At 35.7% G+C, this 21915-nt stretch overlaps 2 protein-coding genes across 2 annotated transcripts; one reads left to right on the top strand and one right to left on the bottom strand.

Annotated features, from left to right (window-relative positions):
• Nucleotides 1-515: 515 nt before the first annotated feature.
• On the bottom strand, nt 516-10255 carry LOC107726548 (neurolysin, mitochondrial-like). Its single transcript, XM_016536175.1, has 12 exons — nt 10178-10255; nt 9358-9614; nt 9127-9275; nt 8050-8154; nt 6836-6938; nt 6596-6756; nt 5877-6007; nt 4463-4664; nt 3935-4121; nt 3170-3298; nt 1415-1551; nt 516-827 (listed from the first exon to the last, which is right to left on the bottom strand). The coding sequence occupies exons 2-12, from the start codon at nt 9584-9586 to the stop codon at nt 672-674; spliced, it is 1689 nt and encodes a 562-aa protein (XP_016391661.1). The 5' UTR covers nt 9587-9614; nt 10178-10255; the 3' UTR covers nt 516-671.
• Nucleotides 10256-13093: 2838 nt separating this feature from the next.
• Nucleotides 13094-20767, top strand: LOC107726547 (small glutamine-rich tetratricopeptide repeat-containing protein beta-like). Its single transcript, XM_016536174.1, has 9 exons — nt 13094-13147; nt 13931-14046; nt 15840-15943; nt 16071-16146; nt 16341-16440; nt 16520-16624; nt 18839-18977; nt 19128-19190; nt 20684-20767. Exons 2-9 carry the CDS (start codon nt 13947-13949, stop codon nt 20765-20767), a joined length of 771 nt encoding a protein of 256 aa, XP_016391660.1. The 5' UTR covers nt 13094-13147; nt 13931-13946.
• Nucleotides 20768-21915: the final 1148 nt, after the last annotated feature.

Here is a 21915-nt window from a genome sequence, read left to right as displayed (position 1 = left end):
ATATTTTATGAAATAGTGACAAAATATTTATTTCTAACAAACTTCAATGTCTGAAAACAGTTTTATTTAATAGATAATCTATAAATAATGACTCGTATTAGACTACTATAATAAGTCAAAAGGTGATGTTTGTCTCCCCCTAGTGTTCATTTTAAATTGCCTATGACTTTTCAGGGCAAGGATCTTTTTGTACGTAATGCCCGTTGCATACTGCATAAAATGAGGAATTTTAAGTCTAGTACATAATAACATGCGTGTAGTACCATATTAATGAATTTACATACTTATTTACATAACGATATGGTGCTTGCGTTCCAAATCCGTAAAAACATTCATTATGGAGGTACAGATTTACATACTTGCACATTACATTGTCATTTCACTTATATATAACTAGTATTGTATTTTATTAGTGCATACTTGAAAAATGAGAAGGCCAAGATAATACTGTTGCATTAAAGCAAATATTTACGTTTATTAAAATTGGTATTTGATTATTAATGACATCAACACAACACTGACAAGAAATGAGGCAGCTTGACAAACAAAACAAATACATAACATTTCGTTCTACATTACACTGCAAGTAAAACTAGAAAGAAAACTAATGACATATGTGTCCTTGTTACTGTAAATTCAGAAGTCCATTTCCTGTCGTTCACAGTCCAAAGTCAATGCCAGGTTTGTTCTGTAAAGGTTTGTGTGAGTCCTTTACACTGAAAAAACGCATCCTGGCAGGGTTCTCGACCCAGGAACGTCTTCAACATATCCATGCCGTCCACTGAACCTCCTGCTTCCAGAACCACACGCCTGTATTCCCTGCCCACCTGTGCATCAAATACACACAAACACATTCATATAGACAACAACATGGCACATAATCATAAAAAAGATGATTAAATGGTGTTATTTATAACTGGAATTTTTAATACACGCATTGTTCTAGTCAAATCTAAGTACTCTGTGTACCTGTGTAATCAACTTCCTCTAAACGCAGTGCAGACTCATCCTTCAACAATACTATGACTAACTATGACACACACACTCGTAGGTATTAATAGTTTTACTCACGATTTGTACTATTTCTGTGGAATGCTTTATTATAAATAATATTTGTCTATTCTTAGCAGATAATCACTCAGATTCACATGACTGCCATCTGCTGATCATAGCAGTTCCACATAATGAACTAACATGTGCGTCACTCTTGATAAGAGTCTGCTACATGCCCTAAATGAATATGAATGTAGTAACACTGGTAAATCAGTCATATGCTAACTATCATCTGCTATTGTGACACAGTTCTTGATGAGGGTTCTCTATTAAAATGCACTTTGTCATTATGACACAAAAAATGTGAATCAAATGTTTATTCACGCTCAATAAGGAAAAAGTCAAATAGCAAGACTCAAACCTTTGGATTCAAGATTCCTTCCTTTTTGAAGCGACTGAAGAAGATGTCCATGGAGTAGACTTCACTCCAGAGGTAGCTGTAGTACTGACCGTCATATCCTCCGGCTAAATGACTGAAACTAGCCGCCATATTTGTGCCTGCAGAGAACATGTGGAAATACTGTAAATATATAATTAACATTGAAGAGCTGATTACACATGTCCTTTGCTTTAAAAATTACTATTCAAATTATTATAAACACATTAGGAACAAACATTAGTAAAATTTATTTGACGTCATGGCATTTAATGTTTTAAATAACATTAAATAAATACAAAAATAAAGCCTTTAGCTATGGAACCACACTTTTAACTGCATGTAGTAAAAGTTTGTGCAGTTTTTTTTCTCACTTTATTTATGTAACAGTCAGAATTTAGTTTTTTATGATCATTTTCCATCCTCTCTGCGACTTGTAGAATTAAACAGACGGATTTTGCTTCTATAAAGGATTGTTCACAGAGAATGCGTTTTTGTGTTTAAAATGAAATGCAGAATCAAAAAAAGTAAGTTCAAGAGATTTTGGGGGGGGGGCTTGATCATCATGTTTTTATAATGCTGTGTCATATTTATGAAGAAAAGCAGTGCAGTGGATTTCAAAAACACTTTCTGTGGCTGTTTACACACAACATGTTTTTTAAGATGCAAGACACAGGGAAGTTGAATGATAAAGCAACACAAGAAACATGCTTTTTTCTAAAGTTGAACTTCTTTTAACTTTAGCACAAGTGTTTTTAGGATGGCGTGTCGTGTGAGACACTGCAAAAGATGTGAGCGCAATGGTCAAACACAATCTGCCAGGCTTTTAGTGTTAAACAGATAGATTTGACTTCTGTACCTTTAAGGGGATGTTCACAAAGAATGCCCTGTTGTGTTTAGAAATGCGAGACGCATGGCAGTGGAATGAAAAAAAGTCAAGGTCTATAGATGCCTTGATTATCTTGTTTAAGAAGAAACCCTTTAGAAAAGCAGTGCAGTAGATGGCGAAAAATACACAAGATTCTGTGGCCGTTTACTTGGAACTTTAAAAAATATCTGAAGACTTTGCGTTTTTTTTTTTTTTTTTACATTTCACCACCCTGTCTCGTAGGCGTGTAACGCTCCATCGATATGGATCGATCGATACATCGATGAAATGTAGATGTATCGATTCCACGCATAAAATATTGATACCTGTAGTATAAATAGGCACCTTATTTTGGCACTGTCCAAATTTTCACGCAATGTCCATCTATGCATTACCGCCAAACGCGTGCATTCTCGTTCAAACTCATGTGTCACGACTCAATATTAGGACTACCTCAAGGCACAAAGCGAGTGTAAAAGACTGTGTGTTGAGCGCTGTGTGAGGAGACACATTTTTAATTTTTAATTATTGTTACTAGAGTCTAAAGACTAAAGTCTCAAATCCAAAGAGAAATTCTTTATAAAAGTTAAGACTTGTCCACGCCCTCCTAAAACGCCTCATTTAAACTAGCCCCCACATGTCTACGTCACTGTGTGGGAAGATGTGCATAATGCCACCCAAATGTTCATGCAAAGAAAGAAGGAGTAACTTTATTGTTGCTGCCACCGGATCCTTACCCACTTCTTTGCATGTGAAATGAGTGAGTAACAATGTTCACAGCAAGCTGCTGAATGCTGGGTATTTGTTGAAGTGTTAATGTGCTCAGAGTTGAGGTGTCATAAGCGTACTGAGTCTGCGTATGCGTTTATGACCTGGTGTGGCTGGGATTCCCAGGATGTCTTCGCTGTGCTTGGCAAACTCGGCTGCAGTATCCGCTCTGTCTTTAGTGTGGAGCGTCTGGTCAGCTTTACTGAGAACAATCTGCCTGAGGTTCATCAGACCTGCAGACATGGACATACAAACATATGTTTGAATATGTGTGAATTATCACTTTACCACAAATATATAGTGCACATTTTTAAAGTAATAGCAAAAACTGTCAGTATCTCAGAAGAATGTTGCAGTAATTAAGTGTAGTGAGTGTAACAGTTACTGTTACTAAAGGAACTGACTGGTTACAATAATGAAACAGAGACTTTTAAGTTTTGGCCAATATCAATAACCAATATTTTATAACAAGGCCAATAACCACTTTTCTTTTACAAATCTGAACATGCTTGTATGTTTTCATCCCCCACAGGGTTCCGTAGTAGTAGTTATTTATTTTTATTGCCATATCAGTATCTACGGCTATCTTTGTGGCAAAAAACTGAGTTGGAATAATACAAAAATATTGTCCTATCCTAACAAACCATACATTAATGGAAAGCTTATTTATTCAGCTTTCAGATGATGTATACATCTCAATTTCTGAAAATTGACCCTTATGACTGGTTTTGTGGTCCAGGGTCACAATTTAATTTCAAATGTAATGAAAGGCCTATACAGTATATGTTACTTATTCAAAGCTCAAACACCTATTTTATAACACATAGATTATATTATATAGATAATTATGTATGTGTGGTCAATCTGACCTGTGTTGGCCACTCTAGATGCAATGAGTTTATCCAGCAGACCGTCTGGGATCGGGCTGCCATCTTTGTAGTGGCGAGACATCCTCCTGAGCGGCTCCTTCTCCCAAACCCAGTTCTCCAGCATTTGAGACGGCACCTCCACAAAATCAGTCTCCACCTGCGTCCCACTGAACTCTGCGTAGCGGGTCTGGAGCAATGCAGGGTGACACAGAAAATCACATCTGGTACCACCACTTACATTTCCGCTTACACTTTATTTTAAGGTGTCCTTGTTACAGTGTAATTATACATTTAAGTACTGAGTAATATTAATTAACTACAGGCACTTACTATATAGTTAGGGTTTGGCTTAGGGTTACTTGCATGTAATTATGCATAATTAATTGCTACTATAATAGTAAGTACATGTGTAACAAGGACACATTAAAATAAAGTGTACCACATTTCTTAATGATTTGCTATTTTCATTCAGTGTGGTCTCAGAATTTTGGACCTTCTTTTTCTTTATGTGTGAGAATATTGCCGTACCCGGGAGCAGAGCTCATGCATGACATGTCCAAACTCATGGAAGAAGGTCTCCACCTCATGGTGCTGCAGGAGGGAAGGCCAGCTGCTTGTGGGTTTTGTGAAGTTGGCCACCATGGCAGCTACAGGTATCCTACGTTTCCCATCAGCCCCGAGACATCCTGGCTGGAGCCCAAAGCATGCAGCATGTCCATACTTACCCTCCCTGAAGAGTAAAACAGACCAATAAATCTGGATCAAGACTATTTCTGGTCATTACATCAAATGCCAATAAGCCAGTTCCTTAGAGAAGGACATGAAGTATTCATCGGATTTCATCTGCAGACTCTTAAGAGAAAAGCATTGGGGTAATTTAAGTTAACAAACCCTGTTTAGTTTAGATCAGCATGAATTTCCAGGCTAGTGGAAAATTTTGTGTTATTTTAAGATTATGTACTATTATAGTACTTATTAGAGGTTTGTTTGTTTTGTATTTTCAGTTTTAGTTTTATTTTAGTTTAAATTTGATTAATTGTTATGTGCTTACTTTGTATTTCTATTTTTTATATTTCTGTTTTATATTTCTATTCAGCTTTAACTCTTTTATTCACCGCAACTTGAATTAATTTCAATTAAGTACGTTACCAAAGCAACATCTTCCCATCATATATATATTTTTTATCTAATATTATATTTTATTTCAGCTTTATTTCAGTTAACGTGATTAAAGTTAATAGTTTTAGTTAACAATAACAACACTGGCTGATTATGGGTCAATGACATATAATGTTTTTTTTTTATGATACACCTTTAACACATCTACGTTTTTAATGGTGCTGTCAAATGATTAATCGCATCCAAAATAAAAGTTTTTGTTTACATAATATATGTGTGTGCACTGTGTATATTTATTATGTATATATAAATACACACACATGCATGTATATATTTAAGAAAAATGTTTATATATTAAATATATTTATATTATATTAACATAAATGTATGCATGTAAATACATGTAAATATTTTCAAAATATATACTGTATGTGTGTGTCTTTATATATACATAAATATACACAGTACACACATATAATATGTAAACAAATACTTTTATTTTGGATGCGATTAATCACGATTAGTCGTTTGAGAGCACTAGTTTTACATAACATTTTTCAAGATGTTATTTTAGATGTTTAAATATATTTAGGATTTTTTATTTCATAGCTAAGTTAATTCATAAATATCCTGATGTTTTTGGGACTTGCACCACATGACATTCTATAATTGAACTAACATTGCCTTCTCTTAAAAAGGTCAAATTAAGGCTTACTGACCTTGATAGACAGTCAAGAGGGTCTCCTCCTTATAATATAATTTCCTTTTTTTCTGCATGTTGGTTGCACCACATGACTTTTTATGAATGTCTTGAACGGTTTACCTGGGATGCAAGTCCAAGTAAAACTGTCCGATCTCCTCTCCAGTCACAGAGTCTAGTACGGAGTAGAGTCTGACGCTGTCGTGCCACACGAGAGCATCCTCCACCCGCTGGAACCTCAGACCCAACACATCCTGATAGATGTTCGACAGCCGGCGTGTGACGCGTCTTCTTCTTCTTCTTGCTTTACGGCGGATCGCAGACTTATAAGTGCATTACCGCCACCCATTGACACTCTATCTACAATCTCAATTAGGAGTGTCAATGGTCCATTTGAGAGATAGGTGGCGGTAATGCACTTAAAAGAAGAAAAACACGCGTCACGCGCCGGCTGTTGAGAACGCGCTCAGGACAGTTTGGACATTGCGGTGAATCAGAGGTAAAAAACGATATAAATACTGTTCAGTTTCTTGCACAGACCGATCGTTTCGTGTCTTTACACATCAATGTATCGTCACGAGCTGCAGGGTTTAATTTGGTTTTGTTTGTGTATGTTTTTTGACTCTCAAAGCTGTGATTCCCATCCACTTCCATTATAGGACTGACAGACTGCAACGGTTTGAGTTAAAAATCTTCGTTTGTGTTCTACTGAAGAAACAAAGTCACCTACATCTTGGATGCCCTGGGGGTAAGCAGATAAACATCACATTTTCATTTTTGGGTGAACTATCCCTTTAACTGAATGCAAAGTCTGATTAAAAGCATGCACGAGTTGAACCTACATCTTTGCACCTGCTGTGAAAGGCCATCTCCATCTTCCTCCTGGTTTCGGGAACATGACATCTTTTCATCAGAGGGAAATAGTGGGGATATGCAAGGGTGACTTTATACCGCCCATCTTCTGTTTTCTCAAGACCGTTCACGTAGCTTTCCGCAAGACCCACTCGAGAAAGGAAGGAGGAAAACTGTGTACAAGATGAATTCACTAAAACAGAAGTTATACTATAGATAAACATGCTTACCAAGCTCTTGTTGCGAGAACAACAGCATTGTATTTTCTTCATTCAGATTTTGGTTGAAATCAATGGAGAGTTCACTTATTTGCTTAGAGATTGACTTGATTTCCTGAGTAAAAATGACAAAACATTAAAAGAGCAATAAAAAATAATCAATAACTACTTTTTTTTTTTACATTTTCCAGGGCTCAACAGTAAGGATTTTTTCTGGTTGCAGCTCAGTGAGGCCAGAATTTAAAAATTCTACTTGCCCTGACAATTTTTCATCTTTTCACTGGCTAAACACAAAGCGGGGTTTCTGGAGATTTTATGTTGGTAAATGTAAATTAAAAAAAACATGTCTTATATTAGCAATATTTCAGAGTTTGAAAATACAACTTGAGGTACAATACAAAGTGATTTTTGTCTGGTTTTCCAGATTCTTAAATCAAGATGCATGCACTTGAGAAGCAAAATGACATTTCTGAGAAATGGATCAAAAGAGTTAATGATTAAAACAAGAAAAAAATATATGCCAATGGGGTAAAAAAAAAAAGCTCAATTCAATTTGTATGCCCCACCAACAAATGGGTGTTCTTGTTTAAAGCTTAAACTCAATTTTGTTACATTTCTCATAAAAGACTCCATATGTTCAGCTTGCATCTCAAATATATGCATCTTGATTTAAGGATTTTTGTTATTTGCACTGGAAAACAAAACAATCGAGGAAGATATTCATAATTTGCGGTACATGCCATATTTAATGCCTTGACTTTATGAATTCCTTTAAGACTTTCCTTTTTAGGCCTTAATTTGAGAAAGGACACATTTTTTAAAGACCCACAGAAACCCTGCAAAGTTATAAATATTAAATTGTTTAAATTAGATTTACATTTATCATTTTAATATTATACCTTCAAATTATATTGTTTATTTGATATTGTATATTTTATATATGATTTTAAATGTACATTTATTATTTAAAATTCATTGTTATTATTATTATTATAAATTTTCCACACATAAATGTCCTTTTTTTCAATGCCAAGTTTTCTTTTTGCAAAAATAAACACTGTTTTCTGCAGGGAGGGGGGGATATTTGCCTGTTTTTAGCAGCAGATGCTTGGGTGTCCATTTCTATAATAAGCCCATTTATACACCAAAGTTTGTTAGTAAGCTTTAAGAGTTTGTTCAAATTCATCCGCACACAAGTTTGTAGTAAACAAGCAAAACAAACCTACTTCTTGCATATCCTTGGACAAGTGCAATCCGTTCCGTTTCCCTAATTTTATGAGTCGTCCCAGGAATCTCTCAGACTCGGGCAATAAATCACCGGATTGTTTTTCCTATAAAGATAAAGTGGGAAAGGCTGAGGCATGCACTGTGAATGCCTGTAGTTATGTTTACTGCTGCGGCTCTGACACCAGGCCAGACCTGCACTACATGGGCCCAACACCGCGCTCATGCTTTCCTATGAATGGAGTCTTCCACAGGGTCACAATGAGGACACACCATACTGGCCTTCAGAAGAAATGGTGCGATCATTTCATTACAGCTCAATTAGACGGGCAGTAAATGCCCTGGAGAGTAGAATTAGAGTAGAACTGCAGAAAATAGCATCCTGCTCACTCCAAAGAGAGATCTCCACTCAAATTGTCCAATTTTTATGTGCAAATCAGCTATATGAAACCTCAATGGGCTCGGCCAACACTGTCAAATGCCTTTTTTATGGGTCACCCCTGTAAAACTGGACCTGGCAGTCAACTTACCAGATGACTTTTTAGGACCCAGAGATTAAGTTCTCCAATGATGAGCGCTGACAGATATTAATGATCTTATATGACCCCATAGTAATGACCTCCAATCATAAAACAACAGCACATATTCATTCAAGACAATCACCCACTAAACCATGTAATAAGCAGTTGATAATAATAAAAAGGGTTTTAACATTTAAAAATACTGAACTTGAATGGAAAAAAAATCTAATTAGTTTGTTCCAAACACAAGATTCACTCATCTTCGAAATACAAATGAAGATATTTTTTATGAAACTTGAGAGATTTCTGTGGACACACCACAACTGTGTCCAATATCGCATACTGTCTTATAGGTGCTCCATTTGACTTGAAACTTGAAAATAAAATAAAAATAATATAGAAGGATAATACAGGAAAAAATGAAATAAAAATAGAATAAAATAAAATAGAAGGATAATAAATGAAAATAATACAGAAATAAAATAAAATAAAATGGATGAGTGCAGAGTAGCAAAATGAATCAGAATCATTTTTGTGCATGACTCTGCATTGTGTTACCTGCAGAGCTATAAGTCTCTGAAACATGTCTACCCTCATGCTCACTTCCACATCGAAATCCGACAGGCGTTTGTCAGCCTCGGTGCTCGCCAATCTCACCTCTTTACATGGAGAGACATACTGAGGAAAGTCCAACACATGCCGTGAAGCTGAAACAGAGCACAGAACAGTGAATAAGACAACACAAAAACAACTTTACATTAATATGTACGTTATTGTTCCACCGCTCACCTGCATAATCTGCTTTTGCATCTGCAATGACTTGCAGTGTATTCTCAAAGCACACCTTCCCAATGTCCACCGAGCCCACTGTGTCATAGGCTTGCTTTATCCGCTGGATCAGTCTCTGTGTCTGGTGTGTGATCTCTTCTGGGGTCAGGTCCCACCGCAGGCTGTTGTTCTTGTCAGCTGTGCTGGAGCAGCTGTGGGTGGATATGACTGATCCATTCTGAAGTGTCATCTTGAGCTTTGAGCTGGACAAAATGACTCTGCAATGTTTTAAAGAGAGAGCCAGTGACTGACCACTGTGCAAAAATTAGTCTGCATGCATTGCATGTGCACTTGTATGTAGCTTCTCGTAACTTTAGAAAAAGAAAAGCTACACATTACTGTATACATAATACTGAAAGAAGAGAAACCCGAGTGCTGTGCAGGGCTGCATGCTGTGAATGTTTTCCGTACTAACGATGGGCACTTTCACATGTCTTTCAAAATAGGGAATGCGAACCTGATCTGCTTGTGCTACACTTACACTACTTCACATCTGCCAGTTGCATTGCCTACTTTTCAGAGAAGCCAATGAGATAACCTGACTAAAACCAGATATCCTCTCATACTAACGCTTTGTAAGGTAAGACCGAGTAAGTCTGAACATTTATAGTTTGTCTATGAGAGCCCAGTCAGGTTCATGCAGTTGGGTTACTACAGTAGTAATAATGGCACCCCAGTCAAACAACATAAAGTGTGTTAAATAACACAGAAATGCCGAGGGTAACATCGCATGCCTATAGTTTCATACGTGCAACGTGCAAAATTTGGATGCAACTCCTACCGTCACACTCGACTGTTAAACCAATACTAGTACTAGTACTACTACAGATGAAGGCTTGGAGTGTGAATATTAATTACGTAACCTGACGTTCTCCAGACAGAGCATTCTGATTGGCTACAAGGTAGACGCTGGTAGGCGGGAGCTAGTCAGCTGGCGAATTAATTAATGCGGTGAAAGATTGGCTTATTGATATTAAACAGATAACGGCGACACGATTTTTTCCTCTTCATTTTACACGTACATTACACGAAAAAGTACTTCAAAAGAGAGTTCCTTTCATTTCCTTTAAATTTCGATTAAAACAAGATAAATTAATTTAAGCAAATTTTTATGTGAGCTGTTGTTTATTATTTCCAGTGATAGATCAGTGATTATTTCCTATTTCTTTTTTTAACCCTGTAACCAAAAAATAAATAAATTATAAACATTAAAAATATAGGCCTACATGAAAAATGAAATGGACAACATATGTAAAACATTAAAAGTTATTTCATTTATTCATATTATTATTCTTCTTTTATTATTTCATATATAATAGGGGACACAGACATGCATATATAATTATTTCATTTTATTATTTACATTGTTTATATAAATAAATAATATCATAAATTCTAATGCATATCATTGCTCTTTTGTTGATTCTGATTGCTTCCATTGTCCTCATTTGTAAGTCGCTTTGGATAAAAGCGTCTGCTAAATGACTACATGTAAATGTAATATTATTTCATGTATTGATATTACCATAAATGTGTATATTATTTTATGACAGAAAAACGTTGACAGACTAAATCCAGAAGAACTGTGGCAAAGATGCTTCAAGAAACCTGCAAAGCTACAGTACTGTTAAAAGTTTAAGGCACTAAAAAAATGCTGTAAAATGAGGATGATGTCAAAAATAATGTCATAAATACATTTAAAGTGATTATGGAAAAAGTAAGTGAAACAGTGCTTTAATAACTGGCTGAACCACCTTTGGCAGCAATAACCTCAAGCAAGCGCTTCTTATAGCTGTGCATATTAGACCTGCACAACATCCAGGGGTAATTCTGGACCTTTCTTCCTTACAGAACTGCTTCAGCTCACCCATATTCTTAGGACGTCTGCTGAATGGCTCTCTTGAGGTCATTCCACAGCATCTCTGTTGGGCTGAGGTCTGGGCTTGACTGGACCACTACAAAAGGAGGATTTTATGTCTCCAAAGCCATTCTGTAGTAGATTTACTTAAATTTTTAGGGTTATTATCCTGCTGCATCACCTATAGCTTCTTCTGAGCTTCAGCTTGCAGGCAGCCACCTTGAGATTATCCTATCCTGATAAACTTGGGAATTCATTTTCCCCTCCACAATGGCAAGCGGTCCAGGGCCAGAGGCAGCAAAGCAGCCCAAATCATGATGCTCCCTCCACCATACTTCACTGTTGGGATGATGTTTTCATGTTGGCACGCTTTACGTTTTCGTTTTACACCATACATGCTGCATGTTCTTCCCAAACAATTCTATTTGTCCACAAGACATTTTCCCAATAGTGTTGTGGAGTGTCAAGGTGGTCTTTGGCAAACTTTATGCATGCTGCAATGTTTTGTTTGGAGAGCAGTGGCTTCCTTCATGGTGTACCTCCTGTTCAATGGTTTACGTATGGTTGACTCATGAACGGAGATGTTAACCAGTTTCAAGTCTTTAGCTGTTACTCTAGGGTTTTTTCACCTCATTGAGCATTCTGCGTTGTGCCTTTGGCGAGATCTTGGCTGGGCACTCACTTCTATATGGAGAGTAGTATCGTCTCTAGTTAGACAACTTGTCTAACTGTGGACTGGTGAATATCTAAAGTCTTTGAGATTACTCTGTAACCCTTTCCATGCATATCAAAAACTCTTGACCGGAGGTCTTCTGAGATCTCTTTTTTTTTTGCGAGGCATGGCTCACATCAGCTAATGCTGCTTCCCTGTTGAAAACCCCCCCGCATATGCTGGTTAGGAATGTTTTGAAGCATGACTGCTGGTTTGAGCTGGTCATGTGCTGGTCCTAAGCAACTAGCTCCTGCTCAGGACCAGCTTAAACCACCTCAAACCAGCAGCCATGCTTCAAAACATATGCTGTTTTTTTCAACAGGGTTGTGAAAAGCACACTGACACTGTTTGGGTGTTTATATAAGTCAGTTTAGCCCTAAACCACCCCTTTATTCTCATTTCATTGATTGGACTCCTGGTTTGCTAACATCTGACTCCTTTGGCATTTAGTGACACCAGAAGCCAGTGTTTCACTTACTTTTTCTACCATCACTTTGTATGTTTAATGAGTGTGCTCAATAAAGACACGAAAGATTATGATTGTTTGTGGGGTTTTTTTAGCTTAGAAGTATTGTGTTTGTTGATATTTGTTAATTTTAAGACCAATTTATGCAGAAAACCAGAAAATGTAAAATGGTTCTCTTACTTTTTTCTTGGCAGTGTACAGAGTTAATTGAATTCGAGTCAGTTAAGGCTATTATAATTAAATAAATAATGGACACACACACACACACACACACATTCTTGCATATGTGGTTTATGGGGACTCTCCATAGGTGTAATGGTTTTTATACTGTACAAACTTGTATTTTCTATCGCCCTACACCAATCCTACACCTAAACCCACCCCTCACATTTTAATTTCATAAAACACCATTTAGTATGTTTTTTAAGCCTTTGGGGACACAGGAAGTGTCCTTATAAACCATGTTCACGTTGTAGTACCTATGTCATTATACACATTTGTGTCCTCATAAACCGAACACACACACACACACACACACACACACACACACACACCTTATATAAATTAGCCCATTTTCCGTAGTACGATTCATAAAATCTTTATTGTAGTTCTCGAGCAAACATATTTCCGGCGCGGCTCGGCGGCGCATGCGCAATGCAGAGCGTCAGTCTGACGCGACGCTGTCTGGCGCGAGCGCTGCAGCCTCTTTCTCCAGGTAGGTGGGCGGGGGCGCGCACAGCATCCTCAAGAATATATAATCTTATTGATATTTTTGCGCTGAATATGAGATGCGGGGGTCCTGAAGAGCACCAGAGACCTACGCTTGCAAAGGTTTCTCCTTCTCTCCGGGAATTAAACTGCGAATGTGTTCAGCCATTGCAGCCTCCTGCAATCTCCTCTGTGTAAACCAATGTAAACATCAACCTTCTGTGAGGCGCATCTGCAGTTAACGGGGTTATTGTGACATATACCTGAGACTAAATCATATTTCATGTTGTGGGATGACATTCGGATTCCTTTGTCAGCATAACTGCCTCATATGTGTTTTGGCTTGTGCTATTTATCCATGAATAACTCACTGTGTGTTACAGTTGCATGAAACTATTCTATGTACTCTGTAAGGGGATCAGAACAGTTTTATATTTCATAATACAACCATATAGCTTTGGTGAGCAGAAGCTTATACAGTAATTGATAGATGAATGTTATGTAATTAACCCCTGCAGCAACATGACTTGTATAAATATGCTTAGTATAGAACATCTATGGATAGTCAAGTCGGTTAATCGGATCATTGTATTTGCACAATGTTCTGACAGCCTTGTCAATCTATACATTTATTAATCATGTTTTCTGTTTTATTGAATATTTTGGAAGTGGAAAATGTTGTCTCTACGGTCTCTTGTTATATGATTATTGCTCTTTCAGCTGACCCATCCATGCCAGCTTTTCCTGTAATGTTCTGTCTGATTCCTTTTTTCAACAAATCTTTCCCCAGATTTCTCCCAGACAAAATGGCAGTGGAAAAGCGCTTGGCGTATTCTATCGTTCAGTTCCTCAGAGATCAGACTCACTGTGGCTCGCTGAATTCAGATGAACAGGAAAGTCTGGAAGGTAGGTCACCCTCATGTTTAAAACATTGAAAGTCACAGACCTGTTTTACTCTTGGGCTGGCTGTTCAGATTCTGGTCACTGTTAGATCAACGGGACTGTAAATCACCACAGCAAGCTCTTGTACTTGCCTGTGTAACCACATCATTATTATTAGTGATATATCGGCCTGATTCATCAGAGAGGTGGATTAGCTGGGTAATATTTGATGAGATTATCGGCATGAACTGATAACCATCATTCAAGTATATTTTAAACGTTATGTTTTAACAAATCTTTTGTTGTGCTTTAAAGAAGTAGTTATTCTGACAAACATAGTAAAGCACAAGTACTTGGTTTCTATCATTTTAACTTCAGTGTGTTATTAGCAGTTTAATCTAAAGTTAATATATTAAAGTTAACGTATAAATGTACAAAATTGCAAAGTCGTCATTACAAATGTGTAATTACTAATATATGCATGAAAAGTTTCAAGAGAAATAACATTATATTTTTGTTTATCATAAATGCTTGTCAGTGCATTCAGCGGTACACTTTAACCATGCTGTATTTCATAAACAATACAAGTAATTATGAAATTAAATATACAGATGTATTGAAGTCCTATGTAACTGGGCCAAAAAAAGCACTGGAGAGCTCAGCAAATTGCATTTAATATAAATTTAAACTACAATATATTTTCATTTCATTGTAAATAACTTGCAATTAAGTGTCTAAAAGCAATACATTCAGTTTGCACTTTTCATATTTTGTAGTATTTTTTCATATAATAATAATAATTATTAATTTATTTATTTATTTGTACTTTTTTTCACAAGAACATGTCCGCGTGGCCTGTTAATGGAGCGGATAGCTATAAAACCCTTGTGTCAGTTCCACAATCTGAATGATTTGTCAATAATACATTATGAACATTTTCTGCTCTTATTTATTACATTTTTTTACTATTATTTCAGCAATTTTGTTTACATCTCATTTGTAATAATTAGATGAATTTGTGTATACATGAAATAATCTTTATGATCTTTAACTGTGGGCACTTTTGGACCAAAAAATAGAAAAAAAGCAGAAAAATAAACTCAATTTAGAAAATAAGCTCCCACACACTTTTCACACGTTTGTTAATTGTCCAAAAGTGTATGTACATGCATTACAGGAGCATCCTGGTATTTTTTCTAAACCAGCTCCATCACATTTCAAATTTTTTGACGTAATTTAAAGGACATTTTCAATATTTTTATAATAAAATGTCCAACTACAAGTCTGTTTGCATAGTGAGCATTATATGTATCCTAAATAGACACAAATAACTAATAATAAATAAAAAAGGCATACTTATTGCATAATTTAACTAAAATGCAATTCGCCTGGAAATTATGTTAATGAGTAATATTTATTTGTTATCACACATCACGTCTCATCTCAAACATGCTCTTCACTGACCGTGTACCAAGTACACTAATTATTGATATAAAAATGTATATAAAATATACACATTATTATTGACATGAAATGAGATGAAATGACATCACAACTGTGCAACAGTCATAATTTGTGTAAAAATGGGTATCATTCATTTTTACAAAATAAATACTGAAATTATTTATTTATATCTCAGCAAATCATAACATCACAGATTACATTTTACACTATATTCACAGAACAATTCAAAGAAAAACACTACAATGTTAGTTGTAGAAGAAACACCCACATATGAGCAGTGTAATGGCACTCTTTCTGGATATAATGGCACCTACTGAAAAAAAAAAATGATTACATTACTCTCCTGTTTACAGTTGCAGTACAGTGTCTGGAGACCACTTTCAAGATCAGCTCCAGTGACTATCATCTTGCCGCCCCTCAGCCGCTGAGAGAGATATTCCTCAATTCCCTCCTCAAAGTAACTACATTTATTACACACCGACCTGTTTTTCTTTCATTATTTTGAGTACTGTTTTTTTATTATTCAATATATTATGCAGCAAGCAAGATTTTCCCAAAGACTCTTGTCTAATTCTCGTTTACAGAATGATATTGTTTCATTACCTGAGACGTTTCCATCTCCAGAGGACATCGAGAGAGCTGAGCAGCTGAAAAATGAGGGCATGTCACACTTTCCTGCTGTATTTAGACTAAAAACACTTTTCAATGCATTTCTCAGGATGCATTATGTATAACTAAATGGCATCTGTCATCACATCTTTCCATTGTAATGATGCAAATAAAACCAGGATCAATAATTGATGAATGATGTATTCCCGATGCTCTGTGCACTCACATGCTTTTGTCTGTATCAGGGAATAACCACATGAAAGAGGAGAATTATAGCAGCGCTGTGGACTGTTATACAAAAGCCATTGAGTTGGACCAAAGAAATGCAGTGTATTACTGTAACAGGTGAATGCGTTGAGAATACGTCAGTCATAGAGACGTATGTTTTTATGGTTGGTGTTGACTGCTGGGATTGTTCTCTCAGGGCCGCGGCACATAGTAAGCTGGGAAACTACACAGAGGCTACGGGAGACTGTGAGCGAGCGATTGCCATCGACCCGTCGTACAGTAAAGCTTATGGCAGAATGGGGTAAGATGCTTCAATTACTGTGCCATAACGGTCAGTGTTGATATTGTTAACTAGAACTAAAACTGTTGAAAATAGCTTTTGTTCATTGAAATAATGCCGAAATTATGTAAAACACAAATATTAGATGAAAAACATGAACTTAAATGAAACTTAGAAATGTTGCCGTAAAGACTAACTATAAAAAAGTTATGCAACTATCAAATAAAATAAGTATTAAAATGACTAAAACGGAAATAAATATAGGAAAGCTAAATAGAAATATTAAAAAACAAACCAAAACTACGAAAAATGGCAAAAACCTGAACTAAAATGAAAATGAACAATTAATAGTATAGAAATAAATGCTAATTCAAAATATTAGTAAATAAGTACTTATAGAAATAGTACATATATAAATAATAGTATAGAAATAGTATATATAGTGTAGAATAGTATAGAAATAAATAAACATGAACTTAAAAAACTTAGAAATGTTGCCACGAAGACTAACTATAACAAAAACTATAAACAAAACGCAACCATAAAATAAAATATGTTTATGTATTAATATTACTAAAACTAAAACTGAAGTGAAAATATATAAAAGATAAATAAAAATATTTTTAAAAAACTAAAATACAAAAAATGACTCAAACGTAAATAAAATTAAAATGAAAATATAAAAATAAAAGGTCATTTAAAATATTGGTAAATAAATACTATAATAGTCTAGAAATAATACTAAATATACTGATAACTGTCCTTTCATTATTTGTTTAATTCATATGATTCTAAATAGCCAAGCTGTGTTTTAGCATTAATTTATTAATATTCCCATACAGTTACCAATTTGCCTGAATTAGGAATAAAATTTGTGTTGAGAACAAATTCCATTTTGAAAATATTCCAATTTGGTTTTATTCTTGAACATCTGTGTTAATAATACACGAACAACGTTGCCGTCTAGAATAGAATATAGGGATGTAACGATGAACCGCGAGCCGGATGAAAATCTATTAAAATATGTGACGATTCAAATCGGTTGAGATGCCAAACAAATCGCGATACAATTGGAGTAGGAGTTTATATGAATGTATCTCTGAAGGGAACTGACTGTCTTTAGAAAAGTTTACGTGGTATTTTCTTTTCATCTTGCTTCTGAACGATGCATATTAAAGTAGCGTTCATAAGCACAGCGCTGCTTTGTTTACAGCGGTAACCCAGGAAACACTGTATCACTGCTGTTCATAAGCGCCACCTCCCGTCAGAGAGTGAATCTGCGTCACATTCAGCTCGTCTGCTGTTTCGTTCAGATAGGCTATGTTTTATGCAGTATAGTTTCACAAAACTAAAGTCAGACCATTCTGTTTTTGCTTCAAATTTCGAAATTATACAGTCTAATTCAGATATGTTTTATGTATAGTTTCACAAAACTAAAGTCAGACCATTCTGTTTTTGCTTCAAATTTTTAAAATTATACAGTCTAATTTAGATTAAAAACTGCTCATGCTGCATGTATGCTGCATCTTTGTTTGGATGATGATTAAAATGCAGTGGTTGCCTCTAATTTTAAATGGAAAGAGCACAGACAAAGCCGTAGTTTGTTTATATGAAGAGATTTCTTTTATTTGTGTAACTTTCTTATTTGATTTAGTTTTGTTATATTTACATTTTACAAAGAAACGTGCTGCAATAGCCTAATAAAAGGATACCTTTTCATTTACTGTCTTCAATCTCATTTTGTAAAAAAATATAGTGAGAAAATCGAATCGTGAAATCAAAATCGTGAATTGAATTGAATCGAATCGTGAGTTGAGTGAATCGTTACATCCCTAATAGAATATGATGAAAGAGAAAAACCGAGTGCCATAAATAGCAACAACAAATTTTGTAATTGCAAACAAATCACTTTTTAAAGAATCAGTCTCATGAGTTTAAACCTCAAGTCTTGAATATTTGGTTGCGATGGTACTTTTTATTTAGTATTTTTGGTTAGGAACAATTATTGTACTAAAATTCATTAATGGAATCATTTTGGAGCAAAAAAACGAAAACAAAAAACAATCAATCAAATGAAACGGAATTAGAATCAGAATTACATTCCATTTGATTCCCATCCCTGCTGAATTATACAACGTATTTTAAAAGTTAATCTAAAATGTTCTTTTAACTGTAACCAGTATATTACAGTTACTCATTTGACAAAATGATGGTACTTTATCTTTATGATTCTAGATTGGCACTAACTTCTATGAGCAAGTATCCCGAGGCGATATCTTATTTTAATAAAGCTCTGGTGTTAGATCCTGAAAACGACACCTACAAATCCAACCTAAAGATAGCAGAGCAGAAACAAAAAGAAGCATCCAGCCCTGTGAGTAGAAGAAGCTGCATTTACATTTGATCCATCCCATCCATCATAGACTGTCAGTCTATCTTAGTTTTTTACGAATGTATATTGAGTATCCCTGTTGAGTAATTAAATATGAGAGCTAGCCAGTAATAACATGTTGTCTTCCTGCAGACGGCCACAGGACTGGGCTTTGACATGGCCAGCCTCATCAATAACCCCGCTTTCATTAGCATGGTATGTGCAAGTGGTTTCACATTTCTCTGTTAATAGTATTTATGAAAAGGGTCATAAATCGCCCCTGCGACCCCTTTCATCTGTCTGGAATGCAGCCCATGCCCGAGTTAAAGGGCCAGTCAGCTGGAGGCCTGAGGATGAGCGTGTGGTTTCTAGCACACTGCAGCAGTTTAGAAAATGGGACACATTCATAACAAGAACTCGCACAATTTTAAGACCTAAATGCACAAAATCTAAGACAGGGTATGAAAGCTTTGGTTAGAGTTGGAGACGTGAGTTAGTGGTTGGCAACACATTGAGCCGTGCTGCTCATGTGGGCATCTCAAGTTCGAATACAGCTTGTGACATTTCTAACACAGACTCGATGGAAAAATGAGCTTCTACTTTCATTTTTGCTCTAAAACGTACCTATATTTACAATTTACTGCAATTTCCATCTGAATTAAACACTAGAGGCTGTTCAATACTAATTATGAATGCAGGGGTAGATTACTGAATAATAGACTTATTTTTTACCATAGCTTTATAAATGTCTTTAATGTCACTTTTGATCAATTTAATGTGTCTCAGCTGAATACAATTTATTTCTGAAAATTCTTTCACTTAGTGGTTTGGACACACCGTTCAACACAACACATTAAGCTGTGGTGCTCATGTGGGCGTCACAAGTTTGAATAACTTGCGACATTCAGTTTCTAGCTGAAATGAACACTAAAGGCAGCAAAACAAATTATGTTTACAGGAGCAGATTATCGATTAATAAAGACTTATTTTCTTGTGGCTCCTTGCACAATGCTATGTTATGACCTCAAAACACTTTTCCCATAGTGCATTATTTGTTAACTAATACATTTTGACATTTACGTCACAGAACCAGCTCCATATTTATGGCTTTTCTGATGTAGTAAACTTGCTCAGTAGCGCACCTGGTACAGCACTTGCAATGCAAAGCGCTCAAGTCCTGTGAAACACCAGTCACAATACTCAAAGAGCACAAAGACTTGTAGAGTGGCATGGTTTTATCTCATGTTTGCTTTTGTTAAAGGGATGGTTCACACAAAACGGAAAATTCTGTCATCACTAACTCACCTCCATGTTGTTCATTTATTCACATTTATTTATGTTGGTAACCAAACAGTTGACAGTACTTAAGTGTTTGTAGACGCCTTGTTTTGAGGTGTTCAGTTTCATTTTCGATTTTAGAAAATAAACGTGGATTACTCTCCTCACAAATCGACTGTTTCTTGGTTTTCACTGGCATTTCTCTTAGTTGTCGAGGACTAATGCATCTTTGAGCCTACATTCTGTACGTGTAAAATACTTAAGTACTGTTAAAATCAGATACTCTAATAAGACTTTTACTCAAGTCATACTGAAATCGGTGACTTGTTACTAGTAATGGAGTCACTTTTGCTCTAAGGTATTTGTACTTTCACTCAAGTATGTTTTTCAGGTGCTCTTATTAAATGTTTATGCAACTGTGTATCCTGCAGAATTATGAAAACTATGAATCTCTGTCTTCTGGTCTATACAGGATCAAGAACCGAAGGAGGGAAGTCGTGAGTGCAATCGTTTAAATCATTCTTCTATTCCTATTCGAACCCGAGATGGAGGGCATGGCACTTTATATGGAAGCATCAGAAGAGAAGAGGAAAAAACACATTTAAAATCACCTAATACACAGAGAACATCATCTTAATACCTGAATGAAGTTTCTTTGTGTTTGTGTGTGTAGATAACGTTTCAGTCCTCTCTTTATGAATGTAGCTGGTAACGACACATCAGAGTTGAGTTTATTTTACTAAACGAATGGCTGATCATACGTTTGTGCCTATTAATTAGATGTGGGGCCATGGTTATTAATATCCAAGGACATTTTTAGGGATAGTTCAGTCCTTAAAAGACAATTCACTCATGTTGTTTGGTCATGACGGTGAGGAAATGATGACAGAATTGTCGTTTTTGGGTGAACTATCCCTTTAACACATTCTCTGATTATTTTTACTATATATTCTGTTCGTTTTAGGAACAAGAGACATTTGTGTGTGATAATCACTATATCGGCTGCCATCACCAGTCCTGTTTGTTTAGGCGTTTGATTCATCGGTAATGACAGCAAAATATTGCTGTAATAAGCATATTCATAATCTCACCGTTTCTTTTGCATGCGCCATATTTGCAGTCAGATGAGTGATTGAAGCTTATGTAATATGCTTCTAAAACAGAGCAGTATAATGTTTTTGTCAAAAAAAAAAAAATGTTAATAAATGTGTCTTGAAATCAATCTGAAGATGTTAGTGTTCATTGATATTTGGTTATTATTACCCAGAAGAAATGTCTCCAAACTCCTCGCACAGCCCACTTTTGTACAGGAAGCCTTTTATAATTGTTTTAACACACTTTTTAAATTGACATTTTATTTACATTAACAGACAGTTAAAATCATGATTAAGGGCTTAAAAATGACATTTTAAAACAGCAAGCTTTAAGGTAAAGAGCAGAAGGTGTTATATTAATAGATGCAGGACAGATGGGAGTTGGTCCATTGACACAGTGCAAAATGCCACAGGGTTTCAGCTCTCTGGACTGGTGTACGGACACACCACACAGACCTGTGCGATGTCATCATATTCATACGTCCTCTTCAGGAAGGTGTCTGTTAGCCTCAGTCCTGATATGCTCTAAAAAAAAAAAAAAAAAAAAAAAATGAGGGGGGAAAAAATGT

Source organism: Sinocyclocheilus rhinocerous, unplaced genomic scaffold (assembly GCF_001515625.1).
Source record: "Sinocyclocheilus rhinocerous isolate Xijiao unplaced genomic scaffold, SAMN03320098_v1.1 scaffold726, whole genome shotgun sequence".
NCBI classification, from domain to species: domain Eukaryota; kingdom Metazoa; phylum Chordata; class Actinopteri; order Cypriniformes; family Cyprinidae; genus Sinocyclocheilus; species Sinocyclocheilus rhinocerous.
Note: the sequence above shows the minus strand (reverse complement) of the source record. Positions and strands in the feature narration are given on the sequence as shown.

Excerpts from the sequence above, each read along its gene's own strand:
- LOC107726548 (XM_016536175.1), bottom strand. The coding sequence starts at position 9,586 with ATGACACTTCAGAATGGATCAGTCATATCCACCCACAGCTGCTCCAGC. Across the intron at positions 8,155-9,126 it reads AGAGACTTATAGCTCTGCAG|GAAAAACAATCCGGTGATTT; the intron begins GTAACACAATGC and ends TTATCTTTATAG. Across the intron at positions 6,757-6,835 it reads GTTCTCGCAACAAGAGCTTG|TGGGTCTTGCGGAAAGCTAC; the intron begins GTAAGCATGTTT and ends TCCTTTCTCGAG.
- LOC107726547 (XM_016536174.1), top strand. The coding sequence starts at position 13,947 with ATGGCAGTGGAAAAGCGCTTGGCGTATTCTATCGTTCAGTTCCTCAGA. Across the intron at positions 14,047-15,839 it reads TGAACAGGAAAGTCTGGAAG|TTGCAGTACAGTGTCTGGAG; the intron begins GTAGGTCACCCT and ends TCCTGTTTACAG. Across the intron at positions 15,944-16,070 it reads TCCTCAATTCCCTCCTCAAA|AATGATATTGTTTCATTACC; the intron begins GTAACTACATTT and ends TCTCGTTTACAG.